Source organism: Mercenaria mercenaria, chromosome 11 (assembly GCF_021730395.1).
Source record: "Mercenaria mercenaria strain notata chromosome 11, MADL_Memer_1, whole genome shotgun sequence".
NCBI classification, from domain to species: Eukaryota; Metazoa; Mollusca; class Bivalvia; order Venerida; family Veneridae; genus Mercenaria; species Mercenaria mercenaria.
The window spans coordinates 29,123,036-29,144,246 of record NC_069371.1 but is presented as its reverse complement, the minus strand read 5'-3'; the positions used below and the strand labels follow the sequence as shown (position 1 = coordinate 29,144,246).

Sequence of the window (21,211 nt, the reverse complement as noted above, 5' to 3'; positions counted from 1 at the left end):
AAGCTTGTCGATTTTAATTGATTAACAATTTGTGTATTAAGTAGGGATCTATATTAGATCCTGCCATTGTAACTGAAGATAAACCTATCTTACAATTGTGAACTATTACCAGTGACAAATAAACTTGAAAAAATGGATATTAACTGAAATGTTCTATTTTTACTTTTAATATCTGTGTTACAAAAAATGTCATAAAACTCAAAATATTGAAGATTTTCCTCTGAAATTTTCAGGATTTATTTCTGAACGGATGTACTTTCTAAATATGCAAAAATCTGAAAATGTCAAATTTCCTCATCTGGACCCATTTTCTCAGTCATGGTCACATATTACAAAAATAAACTTTTAGGTTTTTATTCTATCATATAATACATGGGGAAAATTCCTATGCCTTGCTCTAATCAGACGCTTAGTAATGCTGATATTCAGAATAACGTTCATAATACATTTCGACACTTTTATAAACATAAAGCATATAAAATTTGTCAGTTCCTATTTTCTTTCTTTGATAATTGTTTTATTCAATATTTGTATACCTGTCAGGGGTTTGATCATTGATTAATGTACAAATTCAATCGAAAGTATTATAGAATTAATTAGTTTGATTACCTCCCTTTATGATTATTGTATAATGTGTAGCCTGGAAAAAGAAAAATAATAGCATAAGACTTAATGAACGAAGACGTATAACATCACTAGACATACTTCATAAGATTCAAACAGAAAAGGGGATAAATCGTCTTAGTTCGGCACAAGGAAATATCAGTTTCCGCGTTTAAGGGAACGGCGTCAACTTGGATTTTGTCTTGATGTATAATATATATCCCAGTTGTGACATTTATCGCCCCAAGGAGTGTCCGGGAGATAAAATAGACGCAGTCAAGAGCAATAAACATACGTTGTTGAAGGGTAATTTAGTTTAAGATTACTTTCTTTTGGTTTAGTTTTAATCTAATCAAGACAAAATTCTCCTCTAATCTTATAACACATTTTGTAAGTCATTTAGATGTACACATCATGTAATTACATCATTTATGTTTATGTTGAAATGCTATTTACAAAACAATACAAAATGAAACCCGAATTTATTTTATAGTAGGTCTTTAATCATAAACATTTTTTTTTTTCAGTTAGAACGGTATATACATATTATAAAAATAAAATATAAATGAATATCTTTCTATATTAAAACCGAGACGCTACGAGGGCTCATAACATGTAAGTGGTATGCAGGTCTTTTATACATTAAGGTAAACCAGACAGTCCAACTAATTAATCATTTTCAGGTAATGTTATCAGGAGGTGTCACATTTTCTTCGTCTCCTACAAAAGCTGCTGTCTTTAAATAGTGCTACTTAGTAAGCATCACATATCTAAGAAGAAACTTACTTCAGTTGTTCCGTTTGAGTTTTGAGCTACGTTGCTTTTGCTACCGTAATAAACTGAACATTTTCGGAAACAATGCAATCTTTCCATCTGAAACGTAATAATTTTGCAGTATGATCGCATTTCATGCTATGTATATCTGTATATAATAACAAGGCCTCTATATATCATTTAGTCATTCCGGACTCCAACTTTGACAGTGTTTTATAAATATACGAGTATTTCTTAGCCCAGTCAATGAAGTGATTTTTAATCAGAAATAGGCCATGCATTCATATTTTAACTTGTAAATTTATATTATTCTACTTACAAGTCTTTACGTCTGAAGTGTTTTATCATAAAATAAAAGTTGTATGTCGAACTATAAGTAAATGATGTATTAATTTCTTTTTCAAATTTTCCAACAAAGTGTTAATGAAGAGAAAATCGTAGACAAGCATTTAAGAAGAATGTTCAGCATCCTTTCTTCATGCAATTTCTGCAATCCTCATTATACTCGTAGATAAGCTTTCACTAAATTAAATGCATAACCAAACTGCTGTTTTCATCTCCAGATTCTTTTTCTGGAAAAGATATATTTTGTATATCTACGTTAAATAAATATTTCTCTTTGTATGGCTGTATATTTTGAACAGTCCATAAACGGTTAAAAAAAATAATTGAGCCGCGCCTTGAGAAAACCAACATAGTGGCTTTGCGATCAGCATGGATCCAGACAAGCCTGTGCATCCGCGCAGTCTGGTCAGGATCCATATTGTTCGCTTTCAAAGCCTTTTGCAATTAGAGAAACCGTTAGCGAAAAACATGGATCCTAACCAGACTGCGCGGATGCGCAGGCTGGTCCGGATCCATTCTGGCCGCAAAGCCACTATGTTGGTTTTCTCATGGCGCGCCTCAATTATACTTAAAATAGAATTATTATAAAGAACGTTGTTCGAAGTAAAGGACCGAGATGACAATTTTAGTTTAGTTAATTATGATATAAACCTTTGAAAAACAATTTTACACAAAATGGTTTATTTGTAAACGTGCTATTGAAACAAGGAAAACATTTTAAGGATAGTCCAATTCCATTTTAATATCATGCAAAATATTAGACGTGTAATCTGCCAATAAAGTAACGTAGTGAACAGTATTATAATAAAACCTTTTAAAATACAGTTTCACTCTACTAGTAATCTAGACATCTCATTACAGGCTTTGTGGAATACATTTCGTCATTTAGAAATTCTGTTTTGAGCATGGCACTCTTAATTTAAATACTGGGTTTGATACAGTAATATATCGAATGATACATGTAGTAGACTAGTATTTCAATACATGGGAGGCATATAGGAGTTCGATTGTTCAATGACTCTTCTTTGATAAAGCAAACATCCAGATTCTTTCTGTTCATCAACATTCTTATAGCTGTATTACAAGATCATTTAATTTTTCTAGTAAATACAAATAATAGAAATAATGACAAGACGTATGGTACACAAACAAATCAATAACAAAATTATTATGTCGGCAGATCGTTTGGCAAAATAAATACTGAGAGAAAATAAAGTATTGAACAATTTCTATGGTATCAACAAATTGTTCCGAAAAACTTTGAAAATTTTATTTCACAAGACACTTAAAAAATTAATATACATTTATGACATGTTTGCGTTTGTCAAAAAAATGATGATGTTTATATGGGCTATGTAAGTGCTACACGTGTATGTATTTCTTCAGACTGTTACTACATAAATATCTATTTGTTCATTTTGAAGAATCTGCTTCTATGGTTCCGATTGTATGAAATTATATCAAGAAATTCCTTGTAGCATTGCTACTTATTTTTAAAAATGGCCACAAGTTGACTTTGAACATTACAACTTACATCGTTAAGAATAGCAACGAGCAATAAAAGCAAGCTCTTACCTTATTTAAGTGACGTAATCTAAGCGACGAAAGCATGCCACATTGTGCCTCTGCGCATGCTGAACACACATGAAATGTAGGTCAAAACATATAAACATTAACAAAATCTTATAACACTTCAGTTAAAATTAGTAAACAAACACTCGTACCATGACAAATACAATTATCCTGTCCTGGTGTCACTTATTAACGTGTACTTGTATTAAATGAAACCAAAAATCAACAACAATTTTGCTTATACAACGTTTGTCGTCGCGCACGTACTAGGGAGACCAGAGTGATGTCTCACGTCAATAATTGTATAAGACACATATTGTGTGGTCTGAAACATACCAGAACTTCAATAAGTATTGACAGTCACGGTTGCTGTGAAGTATTTTGCATGTTGTCATTTACTCAGATTTAATATTGTTTACGCAGGATGAGTCTGTTTAGATTAATATCAAAATTTAATGCATCCGTTGCGTATATTGACAGAATAGTTTAAACGGATCAATCTACCAAACGTCTATGCATACTCTTTTAAACACTATTTTATTCATATATATACATTTACAACATGAAACACTACATTATTAAGGCATGAAGGATTGAGTAGAAAGCTAAGCTCTCTCCCTTTAGCTTTCAAATTATACTTCTATCAATCATTGACAACCAGTTATGGTTAAACGAACAATTTTCTTTGAGATACTGAATCTTCACTTCCTAATCAGTTGCAATTTGTCTTGCAGTGACATATCAATAATTTTCTCTATAAATCTATACTAAAAACACTCAATGTATAGATTTTCGTTCTATTCACACTTAATTCTAATTCGCATTTTTTTACGTTTTCTTCCACGCACAAGGAAGTGATTGATTACTTTATTGGCAGTGTTCATAGAACCTTAATTAGTTTTGTACCCACTCTTTCATATTTCGAAACATAACTTGTTGAACACACAAAGAGATAGAAAGAAACAGTCATGAGGTCATTTATATGCCCTGGTGACATTGGCGCTTATTTTTGACTATTTTAAATTCACAATACATTTGACAGCTAAGAATCAGGAAAATATTAACTATATCAATATGTATTACATGTAGGACTTTTATACGTGCCACCGATATGGTCCAAGTTACAACTGAAAATAATAAAAACATTTTAAATCTGAAATTGCATATTTTTTGCAGAACATCTGACTAGATATATATTGCCAGGAATTTCAATGCACCAACAGGTCTTCCTGATTATATTGAAAATGAATATACTTGTACGATTAATTGTTTTTTAACAATGGAACTAATCATACGACACAAATTGAGATTTTGAAAATACCTGTCAAGAGAGTTTCACAAGATAACATGAAGAGTAATCATAGTTTCAGATTCAAAGAACAATTCAGCCATGATAATAAAAGCACTGAATTGTATTTCTGTGAATGACATAATCAGAAAAATGACCTATAGAAATATATCAGACATTTAGTTTTATACTCTATTAATGTCTGGATATTTGAATTTCTTGGAATTAAAGATAATTGAGGCCCTGGATAACTTATTTAATGTTGGCTGTGTGAGTTATAAATTGTAACAGTACGAAATTTTGTTGCAAGTTTGTAAAATTACTTATTTACTTAAAATTACCAAAATACTTAAATTATAAATTTAATACTACTAGATAAATCGCGCACAAATGAAAATAAAGTTAAACAAAGTATCTCTATTCAAAGCAATTCTAAACAAAAACTATGACATTTTAAATCTCAAGAATGTTTCAGATTTTTCACGTTATTTTGTTAAAAAGGTGAAGTTTCTTGCTTAAGGTGGGTAGTTAACGAAAGTCCCCACCTGGAATTGATGGAACAACTTATTTCCAGCCGTGCTTACGGCAGGTATATTTACCTCCATAGCATCCAGTCTAGGCCGATACTGCTGGAAACAGTACCAATTTAAGTAAATCACCAAGCACTGAACACTAGTCGTTTAATATCCAAGACCGATTGGTGAAAGTCAATGACTACACTTCATGTGATGCAGCCATCAAACTGGTTTACGAAACGTCGGTGGTTCTACCTAGGTGTCATTTCATGCCTTAATTCATGCCAAGAGAGGAATCGTGCGTCTTCTTACACCGTTAAAAGCTGAAAATCTTGCTTTATGATGTAACTGTGTCAGTGTGAGTACACAGCTTAACTCAACAAATCAAATTATATAATTTAATTGTAAAGATATTGTTGAAAATGTCAAAGGACAGGGTGGGTGTATATACAAAGGGCAGATGTCATCACAGCAATATACATCTTATTTATTTGTAAACTTTCTAAATATATTTTTGCCAATGATAAATTTGCATGTTATTTATGTTATTTTGCAAATGTTATATACTGTATCAATTTATACAAACATTAATCTTCATTATTTAAGTTAGGCACTTACTTTCTTTTACACCCACCTTTCAACTATGAGTAATGAAAAGTACCAACTATGGACTGGTGTGTGTGTGTGCTGGTCGTGTGCGCGTCCATATTTACACTGCTTTGGTTTGCGTTCTAGGGAGACTGCGTATTTAGATTGCGTACCTTGTTTTTTCTACTTCCCTCAGCTTCCCGCATCCCTTTCTCTACCACATATCCATTTTTTGCATCTTGCATAAAATTAAAATGTACCAGCTTTTGGATTTTTAGCTCGACTATTCATAGAATGGTAGAGCTATTGGACTCGCCCATGCGTCGGCGTCGGCGTCGGCGTCCGCGTCCCGATTTGGTTAAGTTTTTTTATGTAAGCTGGTATCTCAGCAACCACTTTCGGGAATGAATTGAAACTTCACACACTTATTCACTGTGATAAACTGACTTACATTGCACAGGTTTCATAACTTTATTTTGCTTTTTTACAAAATTATGCCCCTTTTTTGACTTAGAAATTTTTGGTTAAGGTTTTGTATGTAAGCTGGTATCTCAGTAACCACTTGTGGGAATGGATTGAAACTTCACACACTTATTCACTGTGATAAACCGACTTACACTGCACAGGTTCCATAACTCTATTTTGCTTTTTTACAAAATTATGCCCCTTTTTTGACTTAGAACTTTTTGGTTAAGGTTTTGTATGTAAGCTGGTATCTCAGTAACCACTTGTGGGAATGGATTAAAACTTCACACACTTATTCACTGTGATAAACTGACTTACATTGCATAGGTTTCATAACTCTATTTTGCTTTTTTACAAACTTATGCCCCTTTTTTGACTTAGAATTTTTTGGTTTAGGTTTTGTATGTAAGCCGCTATCTCAGTACTCACTAATTGGAATGGATTGAAACTTCACACACTTGTTCACTGTCATAATGTTACATGCACAAAGCAGGTCCCATAACTTTATTTTGCTTTTTTACAAACTTATGCCCCTTTTTTGACTTAGAATTTTTTGGTTAAGGTTTTGTATGTAAGCCGCTATCTCAGTACTCACTAATTGGAATGGATTGAAACTTCACACACTTGTTCACTGTCATAATCTTACATGCACAAAGCAGGTCCCATAACTTTATTTTGCTTTTTTACAAACTTATGCCCCTTTTTCAACATAGAAATTTTTGGTTAAGTTTTTGCATGTAAGCTGGTGTCTCAGTATCCACTAATGGGAAAGGATTGAAACTTCACACACTTGTTCACTGTTATGATATGACATGCAGTGCGAAGGGTCAATAACTCAACTTTGCATTTTACAAAATTATGCCCCTTTTTAAACTTAGGAGTTTTGGGTTAAATTCTTATGTAAGCTGGTATCTCAGTACCCACTATGGGAATGGATTGAAACTTCACACAATTGTCCACTGTCATGAGCTGATAAGCACTATGCAGGTTCCATAAACCTAACCTGCTTTTTTAAATTATGCCCCTTTTTCGACTTTCGTATTCATTCAATCGACAAGGCTGTTGAATAATCGAGCATTGCTGTCCTCCGACAGCTCTTGTTTACACAACCCGTCTGCTATATCTTTCCGTGATAATTTCTGGGTTTTTTTTCTGCAGCCCTACTTTGCGCTGTATAGGCTCTGGCTGTGTTTTGCTGTGCTCTGTGCATCCGGAAAATCTATCCTAGCATTTTAATTTTCGAAGCGTGATGTTTGAACTGCCTGCACTTAACAATTCACAATTCGTATTAACAAATTTGTTGCGAAGTCAATGAATAGAATTTTATAATTTAAAATCATGAGCGGTTAAACAAATTACTTTTATTTCAGAAATAAAGAAGCTATTGCCAATTTTATGGTCCAAAAGAAAAAAGGCGACAAACAGTAACTGGACCGTCCATCTCTCCGTATGTCCATGTTTCCGTCCGTCCCCTTGTTTTCCAATTGACGAATGAATAAGACTTCAGCGTATGAACATCAGGTTGGTCGTGATCGGAAAGTGACAACAATTTTGTTTTCAATGTCGGTTGCCGAAAAGATCAAGGTCGTGGTGATCTTGAGCCTAGAATCGATTTCCTATAGACAAATGAAGAACGCTTTGTCCTACAGTGTTGAGTTCATAAGATATTTGCTTATGGTCATTATTGTTCTTGGATAAGTTGCTTGACGGTCAAGGTCACCTCGAGACTGAAAAACGTTTCTGCCAGTCAAACTTCTTAGGGTAATTGCCTGTGGTCAGCAAATTACTGCTTTTTGATACAGGTCAATAGGTCAAAGGTCGTGGCGACCTTGAGCTGAAAGCGGTGTTCGATCGATAACAAAAGAATGCTTCGACCTACCGTCCACAAACTTTACAGGATATTTACCAGTGGTCATTTTGTAGTACTACTTTTACTTGTGGTATGTTTCTGCTAAATAACTAAGAAGGTTTTGAGATACAACTGTGACACTTCATTGGAAGATTGCTTTCGACAGCGGATTACCATATCATTTAGAGGGTCAGTAGGTGAAAGGTCAAGGTCACAGTTCCATTGATACCGAAAACGATCTCCTCTTAATGACTGAAGAAAATATAAGCCTACAATCTTTAAATTCTTATAATCTTTTCTTGTGGTCAGTGGATGACCGCTGTTGCATTTGGGTCAGTAGATAAAAGGTCAAGGTTATGGTGACCTTCAGCTCACAATCGATTTCCAGTCGATAACTGAAGAATGTTTGGCCTACAGTCGCAAATCTACAGTGTATGATTGCCGGTTTCCATTTTTGTGTGCATGACGCAATATGGCTAGACGTGTAACTATTTAAAAGCCAGTAATACCGAGACGACTGAGTTGTATATTTAAGAAAACAATAGTAATTCTCCCCATTTGTTATTGTTTTGAAAATATTTGTACATGAATGGTTTATAAATATATGTCAGACTTTATGACTTCTTAGAACTTCGCTATTTATATATGCGTATTTGAGGCTGGTGATTCTATCAAAGTACTCGTTTGGACTGGGGTTTTCTTCACCACTAAAAAATAGAAAGTCGACATATGACATTATTTTGTGTGGGCGTTGCTTTAAACCAACCAAAAGCAAAACAAAAGCTGGAAATAGACATATTGGATCGTTGTCCTTTTTTCCTCATTCGTATTTTTTTTTTTTTTTTTTTTTGCTTTTAAAGAATTTTGAGACCACCGTCCGATTCTAACACGAGACCAATGCATTCCATCCAAAAAAAAAAAAAACTTCACTCCTATGTTGTTAGAGTAAATAATGAATTTGTTGACTATAAATAAGCGTTTTATCAATTCCTTAAATTTCATTAGTCCTGACACTAAACGGTTGTCGCTTAAATTATGAATCGTGTATGCAAATGTATGCAGACTTGAAAGATTCCTAACAGCTGTGGATGTAGCTACAAACTTATGGCAAAAGCCTTTGAGAGTTAGAATTGAAGAAGCATGTTAGGAAATACATTTAAAACACAAATAACCTCATCGCCAGTCAAATATTTTGAAAGGTGACAATTGTTGAAAACTTGTAAGTCTAATGAAATTAATGTTATTTCGCATTGTTCTACATGATACGGTAGTATAGTAGTATATTTGGATTGATGCCACTCATCCCGTAGTGTACAGGGAATTGCTACATTTTCTTTTTATTCCAAGCTTGCTGTACTTAGTCAAATATACAGCAATACAGAGGGACACAATTCCATCTTTTTGACGTATTCTGAAACATAATGTTGAACGTATATTGATGTTGATATGCATGCGCCAACGGTTTTTATCTTTTAGTTATTAATAACATGGCAATTCAAACCAAAATGACGTTTGACTCGTTAAACATCGAACAATATGGAAATATACCGGATGGTACAACTGCTTATCACTGATTAATAAAGGAAAATAGGGATTAAATAAATTATAAAATGTTGAACTCGTATCCTTGAAGATATCGGTCAAATGATTTGTTTAAGGTTTTATAAAGTCACATATTTGACGTTCACAGAAGGGAGACCTTGGGAACGGTACCCAATCAAAGCAATTGATTACCATTTCCCAAATGTCATCACAAACCGGGTTATATTTGAATGCGACAACACAATAATAGGTGATAGATATCAACAAAATTATTGGTCAATTGTAGCAGACGCTGATACCTATGTTAAGAAAATTCGCACGTAAGCAAGCCCGTACCAATAAAAGTACATGTACTGAAAAAATCAATTTCTTCTAATAATACTTGAAATGTGTAAAGATGTCATCGTAAACAACATCACAAGTAGCTCAACGTTTTTTGCCAATTTACTTTTCTGAGATATCTAGACGTTCACCTTTATCTCCATAAACGTATGTCTGTTACCATAAATGTCTATGTGAATAATCTTAAACAAAACTGAGATGTACTATTTCATATCTTACTGGTTTATGTTTGTAAAACTATGTCAGTCTGTGTTTTATGTTTAATTTGCTGTGAAATTATAGTGTATTATGTAGTCAATATCTATGTTTCTCTTTTTGAATTAGTACTTTTATAAAAATTCAGTACCATTTCAGGCTAATTTTCCAACATAAAAAACGCGAAAGTAATAGTTCAGGGTAAGTGTATGGCGCGCAAATATTTTTAAACGTATAATAAAAATGAGAGTATAAACAGTATACATGCGACCGGGCTGCTCTGGTTGCTGTATACTTTCTAAATTAATGTCTGTTTTGTATTACGGCTTAAGAGGTGTTCAACGTGTAACCCTCAAAGCACTGGCAGCAGAGTCCCACTGTATTTTCAGTTCATCCGATAAGCAGTTCAGGTCACGTGGTCCCCTCTACTTCCAGTGTGTAGAGTGTAGAAGCAGAATGTGAAACCTCCTCAAGTGAAAACTGTGAAACGTCTCTCGATTCCAACTTAATTTATTTTGTAACAATATGTAAATATCCAACAAGAAATAGATCTGATATCACAAATGTTCATATTTAATTAAATAAGTAACCTTTTTGTTCAAAGTTTTTCCACAAAATGTCACACTGATTAAAATGTTGAAATGTATTTTTAGAAGTTTAGCTCATAAAATATTCCAAATAGATTTTTCTTCAAAAGCGTGTTGCATCAATATATGTTAGAAGTTCCGTTTATAAGTAAGCAAAGTGTCTGTGGAACAGGTGAATAACGTTTTCACCCTGGAAGCCTCTTACATGTATGAGTTGTAGTGTAACATGATTTACGACAGTGTTTATTCTGACATGTCTCAATTAATCGAGACACTAAATACATTGAATACGCGAGTTTAGGTATATTTGGTATTGATATTTTCAGGGATTTTCATTTATAATAAATAATTCTGGCGGATCAGAAGTTTGCGTAGCGTTTTATTGAAGATGCTATGCTACTGATGTAGGAAATGGACAATTTATTGGCTTTATCTTACCAATAGATAAATCTTTTGTATTGACAGGAAACAGGAAGACTATAAGCTTCTTTAAAATATTTATTTAGGATTACATGAAACAGATAAAAATAATTTCCAAAACAACAATGAAAGCATACACAGGATACAAAACATGATATTGAAATTACATTAGATTAATTTAGAGTAAAAAGAAATCAATAAATTGAAAATATTATGTATTTCTACATGATCAAAATAGGTTCTTAATGCAATTCAAATTAATAAGTAAGCGTCATTGTTTTATATCTCTGTAGGACAGAGTCTATTTAGAGTGAAAATCTTTAGGCTTCCATTTAAAAGATTGTCATTAAGCTTTATATGGTCACTTTACATTTAGTTTTGAGTTTTGATACATGTAACACAACAAAGAACATTAAATTTGCAAAACAAAAAATGCAATTGTCCCACGTTAAGGAATTAGACAAACATTGTCATCGTATTATACGTAGTTTCTTAAAACGAATACAATAGTATTTATACAATAACATTCTCAAAAGAAACAGTTTCAGAAAATAATCAAAGTATTTAATGTTAGATACTACAATCATAATCCGTAACAGTCACGTTGTGAATAACGACACACCGCCTTTCTAATTCAGATATTGTTCTCGTAAGTGTTTATGGTCAAAATACTCGTACAAACGGTTATTTCGCATGTGGTTTTCTGTCGTATAAGTAATTATATTAACACTGTTTGCCACATGTTTGTCTAATGTCGACGTTTGTTTACACCAAGACTGCTTATTGTTGATACTTTGTCCAGTTCGTTTTCATAATCATTTTGAACTTATAGAATAAAATAAAAATTAATAGAAAATATGATACTGATAATGGAATGTGAGGGGTCATTGGAAAATTAAACATGTACGTACTTTGATTAGCGGAGATTTCCTAGAAAAGTCCCAATATAAGACACAAACATAGCTATTCAAAGAAATCATGACAAAACCCATTTGCCCTATTCTACAAAATTTGTATTCGGTGGAGGGGGGCTCCCTGACCGAGTGGCTGAGGTCGATGACTTGCCTTTTGCTGTTGTGGAGTCAAACCTCACTCGAGGAATTGAATTCTTCATGTAAGGAAGCCATTCAGCTGGCTTACGGATGGTCGGTGCTTCTACCCAGGCGCCCGCCCGTGATGAAATAATGGACGGAGTGGCACCTGCGGTCTTCCTTCACCACTAAAGCTGGAAGGTCGCCATATGACCTTTAATTGTGTCGGAGCGAGGTTAATCCCAACAAAATTAAAAAAATAAAATCAAAATAATGGTAACTGGAAAATATATATTGTTAACTACCAGTGTTTTTATGTTCTGTAATGAATATAGCTGATATCGAACTGCATTATAATTATATTATTCAAATCATCAATGACTATCACTTGTCACAGACTATAAGGAAAATAGGCATCTGGGCCTTATCCAAAACTTACAGGAATGTTTTAATAGAACGCTTAGTCACGAGCAAATAGAACATATACTGACAATATACAACTTGATTAGAAATTTAAGATTACTCAAACCGCAATGTTAAATCGCGTACGATATTTTTAATAGATATTAAAAAATACTCGTATATATTACAATGTACTTAAAAAAAGTTGAAAGGAATCCGTCTAGATACTTTCAGGTTTAGGCCACTTTGACAAAAATGAATTTTCTTCTTTTTTTTTTTGAAAATGTAAGCACCAGACCCATTTTGTTTCAAATCAAAACACTAAATCAATTAAACAATGAGTTTTAGATGCTGATCTTGTGTAGTTAGAGACAAAGACTGAGAGAGTATACAAAGATGATTTTATTTCAGGATATTTCACTATAAACGACTTTCTTATTATACAAGATGATCGCGATTCGGCATGATGCCATATGAGTAGACACCTATATACAGCCACCACTTTTAAATGGCCTTTTATATGCAAAAATATGAGCGTTCTGTTGTAAAGCAGTTGATTTGTGATAACAATCATCTTTGATTTGTTTCTGTACATTTTGGTCTCTTCCAAATTCTACTTATTGCAACCTTCGGGAGACTGGCCCTTTTGATCTGTGAACTCCATGTGAAATATTAAAATGTAAATTTGAAAGAACCGATGGATTGCTTGTAACCGCTTGAACGATAACAAAATTATCAATGTTTTTTATTTAAATATATGTGAAGAAGAAGCCTTTTATAGAGCTACAACGTGAAAGTTGATCTTGACCTAAAACAGTCAGTTTTAATTATATTTAATCATACATTGTCTGTATGCAGCGTGTCATTTCATCCAGACCACTGGCCTTTTGGCTCAAACACAAGACAACATATTCATTCAGGCATCTCATTATTGACCCAAAGGTTCTTAGCTCACGGATTACATAATGTTATTATATATAGTCTTGGGTCATTCAATGTTCTTTCATTAATTGAACTTCACTAACGCCGTTGCTAGGGGCACGTTTGGTATTGTGTAGCGTAACACAACACAAACACGAGTCTGAACGTTTTTGATATTTATTTGCACAGTAGAATATTTCGTACATACTTTCATAATTTATTTCGTAACTTCTTAAGTCTTAACAAGAGTCATATTTAAAACCTAACTTAATATCTACGAGACCCATTCCTAGGTCTAAGTCCAGCCGGACTTCTAAGCCCTTCTGACTCGAGATAACTAGACATCAGTATATAGTAATTCTCTAAGATCAGTTGACAATTTGACGTATAAAACGTGTGGGTTTGATATAATAAACAATTACAAACATGCACCATATATCAATTTGACAGGTGTGTAGCTGGTGTACTGTCTAACCTAACTGATTATTTTACACTCGTTACCCACCGAAAGAAAAAAAATTGAATTACAAATTTAAATTTTTTTTAGACTTGAAGTACTATCTCTCGCCTTACAATATGACATGTAGAATGATATTTAATATGATCAAGAACATTAGAATACTATCTGAAGGAATGATATTAAAGAACAGTGTTAAAGAAAAAATCTTAAGTCATTTATACAATTAATGATAAACAGAACAAAGGAGAACAGTATTTAAAACTAAACAATTTTCACATTTCATAAAAAGTCTTTTTTTATTTTATATCGGCCTTTGTAGTGGCACTTCTCCTTTCTTCCTCCAAGACTTTTTCTTTAACCCGTGTAACATTCATATTTCACAAAACCAACATCTGTAAAATAAAGCAAAACACAGGTGAGTATCTTTTTAGAATATATGCTATATAAGAGTTAGGAAAAAAGATAACAATTCGTTTAATAACATTGATAAATTGTCTGTAATTACTGTCGCGTGTATAGAAATTTATCATGATATTTAAATTTCACTTATTTATACAAAGATTTTATTCAGCATATTTATCTTACTTTCGAAATATTTTGATATTTGACTACAGATCTTAAATAAATAGTAAAATCGATATGTAATGACCAAAATGTATGAATTATGTATTGATAAGTAGAAAGAGAGAGAAGATAATTAGTTTTTTTAGTGTTGTGTAATTTCCCAACTGGACCATTTTCTTCGCCAAACTTCACAGGCTCACAGCTTGCAGTCCACTTTCGCCATTGTCGCTTGGTGTCACCATCGATCCTTCTACACATTTGTCCCTTGGTTCCAACATTCTTCTACAGCGTAACGCATCACCATCAGTCTCTGTAGCTAAGAATCTCCTGTCATAGGCCGTAACGTTTTACCGCACTCTCCAAGTTTATGATGTTCATCCATCTAATTTCATTTGTTAACTTCTGAAATTTTCTAGAGTTCTCCAAGTTATAATATTACTGTTTTATTAAAGTCATGTCCAATATTCCGATGACCTCCGAAAATACTTTGTTATTCATTGTTCCCATTTATCATAAATGACAGTTTATGACAGATAAAATCAAGTCTGCATGTTTACAAATTGTCATAATACAAAATGCAAATGTCATCATTTTGCTTTGACAGGTACTTCTCGATATGTAACCGTTAGGTATAATTAGTTTCCCTTTGGCTATTACATAATGACAGTCCACAATACGACAAGACTTATAATGTTGACTTGGAATACACTTTCTCCCATGTTAATTTGACAGTTTGTTGGTATTTTATTTCGGACAGTTCGTATTTTATTCAAGGCAGTTCGTTCGTACTGTCTTTTCATAAGTGGTATCTGTACTTCGAATAAACCGTTATGTTACCGAAAACCTTACTTCTTTGTCCTTTGTTTTGCAAGCTATTTCCTACGTTTTACATTATTCGAAAAATAAAGATATCAGCCAAAATATGTTTCTAACAAAAAGCAAAACATGTTCTCAATATCAAAATATACTTTTTTAAAAATGTATAAGAAAGCTATAAAAATTCTACAAAATAAAGCATTTAGTCATTTCCAAATACAAACAGACATACATACAAAACCAACACCAATATATAAACAGAATAACTGATAATGATTTCTTCCATGCTTATATTTACACAATGTAACCTTTCTAGATGATTCAACAGAAATATTATGTCGTCCGCGAGAAAAATATAAATTTTCCGGCAAAATACCCTGCTTAAAAACCCATGAAAGGTAACCTAAAAGTAACAGCACGTTCGACTGTTTTTGCAACTCTTTGACGAAAATACTACATCAGGTCTCATAAAACAAAAGCTGTTGAACTTGAAATACCCGGTAACCACACGTACCTCATAATGCAATTTATTATATGCATCGATTTCATCTTATCATAGCAAGATTCCGACTAATATTTCGGAAGACAGTATCTGTGTCTGTATAATAGTATACATCTTACAAAACAACTGGGATCACAACTTCCAGTCTCACAACACAATATCAAGTAACTCTAAGTATCTCACAATATATATAAATTCAACCTTACTGGAATCCACATGTTCCAGCCCTGTTGAAAAACGGCGTTAAACCCAAAACAAAAAAAAAACATGTTCCAGCGAAAATATCAAGTCATTTTTGCATAATAAACATATTCTTGTGCCATATCAGGCTTCAAAATAATTCCAGCACAACAGACCAGACCAACCTTTTAATTTACTGATATCTGAAGTAACCATATGGTTAGAAAGATAACCATGTACAAATTTATTCAGCAATGACAATTTTAACCCAGCAACGCATTCTTATGCATAAAACATCTTAAACACGAATCCCACGTATTTAACTAGTTTTCAGACGTTCCTTGTATTTTCACATATATTAATGATGAAATGTTAACCATAACCTCAACAGAAACTATTTACAACTCATTTTGCACATATCTATGACTATAACACAAGTTTCATAGGACAATCTATTTTCCTTCATTTAAACAATTTGTCAATGCGGGAATGCTCAAAACTGTTAAAATGTGGCCATAAGGGAAACAAATATCATATGGAACAAGTAAAATAAACATAATATGACAAGTAAAATTTTCGAAAAACAAATATTTTCACATTTGCATTTCTTAATTCAGTCTCTTGAGTATTTTCCTCCATGCATTGTTTCTTACTTTTACGTTTTTTTTTTCTATTTATTTTACTCTTTTTTTTAAGAATTTTGTATATTATGAGTTAGGTTTTATCATTTTATAAATTTGAATTTCTTTTCATGTCTAACAATTGATCAAAATAAATTTACCTTGAAATTTTGTTCAAAAATAGAAACAAAAATTTAATAAAAGAAAAGACTAGCTTGCAAAATTATACAAGAAGATAGGTAAGATGGTAACTTACAGTTTCTCTTCATTCGTCTTGGCAGCGTGTCGTCGTTGGCAGTAGTACTTCGCTTCGTAATGTCGCAACAACCCATCTTGAAATTCGACATCCTGTCTGCGGCACCAAAAATTTAATAAAGAGTTGTGTAGCGTAACACAACACAAACACGAGTCTGAACGTTTTTGATATTTATTTGCACAGTAGAATATTTCGTACAAACTTTCATAATTTATTTCGTAACTTCTTAAGTCTTAACAAGAGTCATATTTAAAACCTAACTTAATATCTACGAGACCCATTCCTAGGTCTAAGTCCAGCCGGACTTCTAAGCCCTTCTGACTCGAGATAACTAGACATCAGTATATAGTAATTCTCTAAGATCAGTTGACAATTTGACGTATAAAACGTGTGGGTTTGATATAATAAACAATTACAAACATGCACCATATATCAATTTGACAGGTGTGTAGCTGGTGTACTGTCTAACCTAACTGATTATTTTACACTTGCCCTTTTCTCTGTCCCAAAGAAGAATAATAGTGTTTCACTGAATAACTTAAACTTGTTTTCAATTACTGAGGGTTATCATATTCTCTCACGTAAAAGACATTTGTATAAGTATTGCAACGATTTTACAAAATATTATCCAGTTGGTCGTAATTTTCCCGTTAAGCAATAAATAAAACAGGGAAGATGTGTATACAGTTGTTTTATATTGAATGTAGACTATTGTTTTCTTGCAGTATTTAGTACTCAGAGTGATTTCTCTTGACTTTCATAGCCTGTCTAATTCGCATCAGTGTTGCAACATTAAGAAAAATGAGGCTGATTAATGAAAAGCAGTAATTGTCCATTAAAACGAGACTGCTGTCACCCGAGTGCTATTTTTTCTCATCAATATTTGCCAATTCAATCGGCGGGTCCTGAAAAAAAAGCAGAATATGGCGTATCGAAAGTTATCAAAATACTCACTGATATAGAAACTGAATGGACACTTATTTACTTTTTTTCATTTAGATCTACGCATGAAATTATCGGACATATTTTTATTTGTCGAAGGAACATATTCACATTTTTCTCTAATGCACTGACAAACATGAGAGCAAGATTATTATTTTTTCAACAATATTATAATCGTATTCCTCACTTTATGATCTGTTGTACTACAATATGTGGTATTTGTCTGTGTAACGGGATCCATAGTTGTATATGTGGTTCCGTGGTTCGCCGACGTCCGCATGCTGCTACGATGCATCAGTTTATGCTGGTTCCATCTCCTCCGTAATACCTGAATTACCTGCAAAAAACATGATAGAATACTATAAAGCATGGTGCACATTTATTTTACGAAAGAAATATTCTAGAAAAACTTCAGATGTTAAACAAGAATTTCATTAATCCGATTTGCTAAAAATAATTGTCTGGATACGTTTTAAATTGTTAACACATAACTGGGGTTCTAGGTATTCACGTGAATAGACATGGTTTTTAAAAACCAACGATAACTTTTTCCCCTGGAGTGGATATAATTTATTTTCTTTATAACATAATACTATATAATAGTATTTGTGCAACAGCCCCCCCACCACCCCCACCAAAAAAATATAAATAGATATTACAACTAGGTCATTATTGAACACGCTATATAAATCTGGTATAATAATAATAATAATAATAATAATAGTAATATTCATACGCAAAAAAGGCATTGCCTGTTCTTTTATCTTATTTGTTTTCTTCCAGATAGACACAAATTTGAAATATGCAAACGAATTTTCATTTGATAAATTTGTGTTTTGTTTAGATTTTTTGCAACAGTTTGAATTTATGTGTGTGTGTGTGTGTGTGTGTGTGTGTGATGGATGGGTTTAATGTTGCGGTGGAAGGGGTGGGGCTGGTTTGTGTTGTGCGTCATAAGGCGCAATAAACTAAACAATCACACTTTTGAGGCGATGATGGTTTAATGTGGGATAGGTGGAGTTACTTGTATTTTTGCAATCTGCAAATCCACTCATCACAACATACCTACATACCAAGTTTAAAGTCAATTTCTTTAATAAATTAACTTTGATTTGAAATATGATAGACAAACAGACAGACGGACGTACGCACTATAACAGAATACTCCGTTTTTCCAAAACGGGCGAATAAAAAACAAAAGATCAGTATTCCAACCTACCTCGCTGTTACAAAAACAGTACATCAATGACACAAATGCGCCCTGAAATGCAGAGCAATCAAGTTATATAATCTTGTGCTAAATACTAACAATAATCTGTACCGATGATCATACAAATCTACAAGCTTCTGTATGATATTTTTCGTAATCAAATTTATACTAAGCGAAATTAGAAAAAAAACTTTCTATCAATTTCTGTTAAGTGTGTGAAGAATAAGTACTAACAGCCGAAAGTTGAAATGATAATAGTATGAAAAGTTGATGTTATGTCATGAATATACAGGTACTTGCGCGGCCGAGTGGTTATACTATGTCACTGACAACCAATCATTTGACCATTGCCGCTTCAGATTTGAGGAAATACCCCGTGCATGACGTCTAATTATAATTATATAATGTTCGCTTGTTCAAACAAAACGCCTGTTCGCAAATACAATATTACCTTTGAAACTAGTTGGGGATTAACAGCTAAACGTTGGCATATATGCTGGTTAACAAATGATTAGCTAGATACATTTATTATCCTATATATGTGTTGCTTCAAATGATGACATACGTAATCTATAAATCAAATTTCGAAAATTCTGATTGAGATATTAAATAATTATGCTACTCTTGGAAAGAAAGAAATAACGACTTCGAACTTATGTTGTCTATATTTTGAATACAATGAAGCAGTTATATTAATATACTGTTTAGCTAAGCATATTTGAAATTATGCATTTTTGCATATTTATCAAATGTTCTACATTCACAGATATTTTTTAAATTTGACAACTAAAATATGACTAAAAAGTGATATTTTTGGAAATCTTACGTAACAAAAGTTTTATTTATTATAAAACTGTGACTGTAACAAGCATTAACAGCTGTTCTTCTCAAAATGTATAGATTACCTGTAGCGATACAAGGAGTGCCACAGCTATATGATACACGTCCTCAAGATCTGATCCAGCTTCAGGTCGAATAGGAAACAGCAGGTACTGCAAACCTAATAAGGGAACAAGTATCAACGTTGCTCTGGTCGCTTTCCTACAGAGAAAGAAAGACTTAAAGTTATTTAATTCCTTTGAAGTACCATGCAATCCGATCATTTAACATCAATATGAGTCATTTTGAATGCATTATTTCATATTGCATTCAAGTTTCAAGCAAGGCTGATGTTTCTACGTTTGTAGTCGAAATGTAATTTCCTCGATGAAATTAGAAACAACGATTTTGTTTTATTCCTAACAAATATATGTATCTCAATTCCTCAAAGATGGAACATTTCCTAGCAAAATACGATCTATTAACAAGTATGAATGTGAAAAATTAGACAAATTTGTAGTTAATAAGAATCGAGTTAGTAGAAGACACTATACAATGCATGCCTTCTTTTCTCGCATGCATAATCCGGTATTGACGCACCCAGAGACAAAAGATAAACATTTATTCTATATGAAAATCGCTTTTCTACATGCAAATTTCTACAAAAATATCACCAGGAAAAAGAAATTACTTTTAGCATTCATCTAATTTTGTATCTGTCATCATACGTTATCTAGCATCGAGTAAAACGTACCTGGTTTGATCTGCTTCCGGCATTTGCCTTAATTTTGTTATCAACAACCTCACGATGTTGATTAAAAATAGCACATTTATCTAAAACATGAGATTAAAATAGTTATTTAAAGCATATGGATGATAAAACATACTTTATTTCAATGCTACTTTTACAGAATTATCCAAAATTGACCTTAGAGTTGAAAATATATTACGATATACACATTAATATATTGACAGATCGCTCTGTGTCTATACTTTGTCTAGCAGAGGATGAAATTGAGGCCTTGAGTGACAGCATTTACGCTATGTAAAGCGCATTTGTTATCCTGAATAGGGCATTGATAAACCTAGTATAATATAATATATAAAATACAAACGTATTAAATAACGTTTCTTTTAGCTGAAAGATTATACAATTTTAGAGCAAGACTAGCTAGGGAAATACTTACTCCTATTGAAAGAACAATCGGACCATACACAATCCATTGTAACGAGCTTTCATCAAGCCAACAACTGAAAAAAATGTTAGACCACTGTACATTTTACGCTGATTTTATGCATGTATTATATGTAATTTCCCTGTCTCATGATTTTGCTATAATCTGTTTGAAGATTATTTGGGTGCATGCAAGGTAACCAAACAAACTTTTCACAGACTCTGTTTT

General features: G+C 32.8%; 1 protein-coding gene across 1 annotated transcript in view; it reads right to left on the bottom strand.

Moving 5' to 3' along the window:
* Positions 1-17,331: 17,331 nt before the first annotated feature.
* Positions 17,332-21,211, bottom strand: part of LOC123530844 (calcitonin receptor-like) — a 62,256-nt gene continuing 58,376 nt past the window's right edge. Inside the window, exons 8-13 of the mRNA XM_053517047.1 lie at positions 20,996-21,059; positions 20,563-20,642; positions 19,895-20,030; positions 18,999-19,040; positions 17,967-18,116; positions 17,332-17,742 (exon numbers count right to left, since the gene is read on the bottom strand). Of these exons, the coding sequence (XP_053373022.1) occupies positions 17,701-17,742; positions 17,967-18,116; positions 18,999-19,040; positions 19,895-20,030; positions 20,563-20,642; positions 20,996-21,059 (514 nt within the window). The 3' untranslated portion in view covers positions 17,332-17,700. The remainder of the gene's footprint in view (positions 17,743-17,966; positions 18,117-18,998; positions 19,041-19,894; positions 20,031-20,562; positions 20,643-20,995; positions 21,060-21,211) is intronic.